The sequence below is a fragment of the Sorex fumeus genome, unplaced genomic scaffold (assembly GCF_029834395.1).
Source record: "Sorex fumeus unplaced genomic scaffold, SorFum_2.1 ptg000122l, whole genome shotgun sequence".
NCBI lineage: Eukaryota > Metazoa > Chordata > Mammalia > Eulipotyphla > Soricidae > Sorex > Sorex fumeus.
This window is the reverse complement of record NW_026606179.1, coordinates 9,343,488-9,345,588: the sequence shown is the minus strand read 5'-3', so window position 1 is coordinate 9,345,588 and position 2,101 is coordinate 9,343,488. Positions and strand designations below refer to the sequence as shown.

Genomic DNA, 2,101 nt, shown 5'->3' with positions numbered 1-2,101 from the left:
CCTGCTGCTGTCTGGGGATCATATGTGGTACCAGGGAGTGAACCTGGGTTCACCATGTGCAAGGCAAGCGCCTTACCTCAGGAATCTCTCCAACCCCCATATAGGAGTGATCCCTGAGCACAGAGAAGGTGCAAGTCCTGAGCACCAAGGTGAGTGGGCCGAAAACAAAAACAAAAACAAAAAGACCAACAACAGGACATGATAACATATATGCCTGTTTACATATTTGATACTTTCGTGGAGATTTCGGCAATATTCAGCCATCTTCTGGAAACAAACCCTTTTCTTCGAACTCGGTCATTTATATCAATTTGTAAGATGAATTAGATACTTAGGAAGGCAGAGAGGAATGTCACGCCCTAAAGACTAAACCCTGCCTCAGGCACAGTCCCAGGGAATGTGAGACCTGGGCTATGAGGATTGGGCAGAAGCCTAAATCTCCCAACCAATAGGAGCAAGCTCCGCCCACCCACAGTGCTGTAAGAGGATGAGTCCTCTCCTCATCCATCACTCCTGCTCTGGACCTGGCAGAGTGAAGATCGTCTGCGTGCTCGGGGCTTCACGACCTCGCTTGGCCGAGAAGAGGTCTCCTTGCTTCAGATGTGAAGACCTGGGTCTGGCCGAGAGAGGACCTTGCTTTGGCTTCAGGATGACGTCCGGATCTGAAGACCTCCACACTCATGACCCTGCGCTCCAGCACCCTGCTGCAAAGCCACCATTCCCAGAGAAGGCCTGTTCTGGCTGGAACTCAGAGAGGGAGAAAGGTAAGAAATCCCATCCCGCGGGGCACAATTCCACCCCGGTGTAGGCCTTGGAATGGACTGAGTGCCTGAAGCCTGGGGGTGGCCTCGGAGCTGGGATCAGAGCAACGCCTCTGTGAGACTTGCAGGACTAGCCTGTCACCCAAACTCTGTATTTGTCTGCAGGTCCAGAGCCCCAGAGCACGGAGGACAAGCACACGGATCATGAGGCCTGGGGTGAGAGCAGCGTCGCAGACCAATCAGGTAGGAGGACATGGTGTCCCAGGGGAGTCGAGGGGTGGGGAGGAGGTCCTGGCCTCCAGGTGTCAGGGATTTACTCTCACTGTGTTGTCAGAGTCAGAAAACAGCTCTGAGGAAGATGAAGACAGAGGCTGGAAGAGGCAGAGGAGACAGGGGAGCCGCCGGCCCCACACAACAGGTGGGTGTTGCTTTAGGATCCCAGGGACCGCCAAGGGGCGGGTCATAGTCAAGGTCTTTCTAGGGTTGTTCAATCGGGTAGCCCATTGGCAGCCCCAGGGATCCTTGAGGACAAGGTAGAGGGGCAGGGAGGAGGTCCTGCTGTGTCCTGGACTGGGGGGTTCCTCAGGAAATGATGTGCCACGTGTCTGACCAGCTTTTTCCTCTGTAGGGAGCCTCTCAGATGCAGAGTACAATGGGGAGAATTTAGGTGCCAGTCTCCCAGAGGGCCCCGCCTCTGCTCACCACAGCTACAGTGGAGAGGCCCACAAGGATTCCTCTCCCCAAAGAGCTCAGAGGAGGCCCCTGTCACCGGGACCCAACAGCACCCCCGTGAACAAGAAGCTCAAGTCTCAGTCGCCCAGACTCCAACGCAGCTCTCGTCAGAGGCACCACTCTCTTCAGAAGCGCCCCTCTCTCCGGCGAGGCCTGGTGATGGCCCTGCGCTGCCTGTCCCAGGCTGTGTACGAGGATGTGGTGCAGGTACGGAGGCAGCAGCTCTACACCCCACTCTCTCACGAGCACCTGGCCCTGCTCGCTCAGCTCCGGGTGCCCCTCACAGGCCTGGTGCAGACCCTCTACTCCATGGCCAGCCAGGCAGCCTGGGCCTTCCCTGCCGAGGGCTGGATGGTGGCTAGCTCCCCCATGGCCCAAGATGCACAGTGCTCCTCCCATGAGTGAGGGGGCCCTTTCGCCACATCCCAGAGGCAGGGCCTGGAACCGGGTCTCACTAGGCTCCAGCTAACACCCCCAGCGCCCCAGACTCCTGCAGAAAACAGAGGCCTGTGACTTCTCAGAAGCTTTCAGAAGGAAAGTAGGACCTGCTGTACCCAACCTGGTGATGACCAAGAGAACTGGGGTGACTTGTCACTATGAAGGGACTC

General features: G+C 57.1%; 1 protein-coding gene across 1 annotated transcript; it reads left to right on the top strand.

Moving 5' to 3' along the window:
- The first annotated feature begins 649 nt into the window (after positions 1 to 649).
- LOC130044511 (protein FRG2-like-2) lies at positions 650 to 1,898 on the top strand. Its single transcript, XM_056137252.1, has 3 exons — positions 650 to 764; positions 927 to 1,004; positions 1,390 to 1,898. Exons 1-3 carry the CDS (start codon positions 650 to 652, stop codon positions 1,896 to 1,898), a joined length of 702 nt encoding a protein of 233 aa, XP_055993227.1.
- Positions 1,899 to 2,101: the final 203 nt, after the last annotated feature.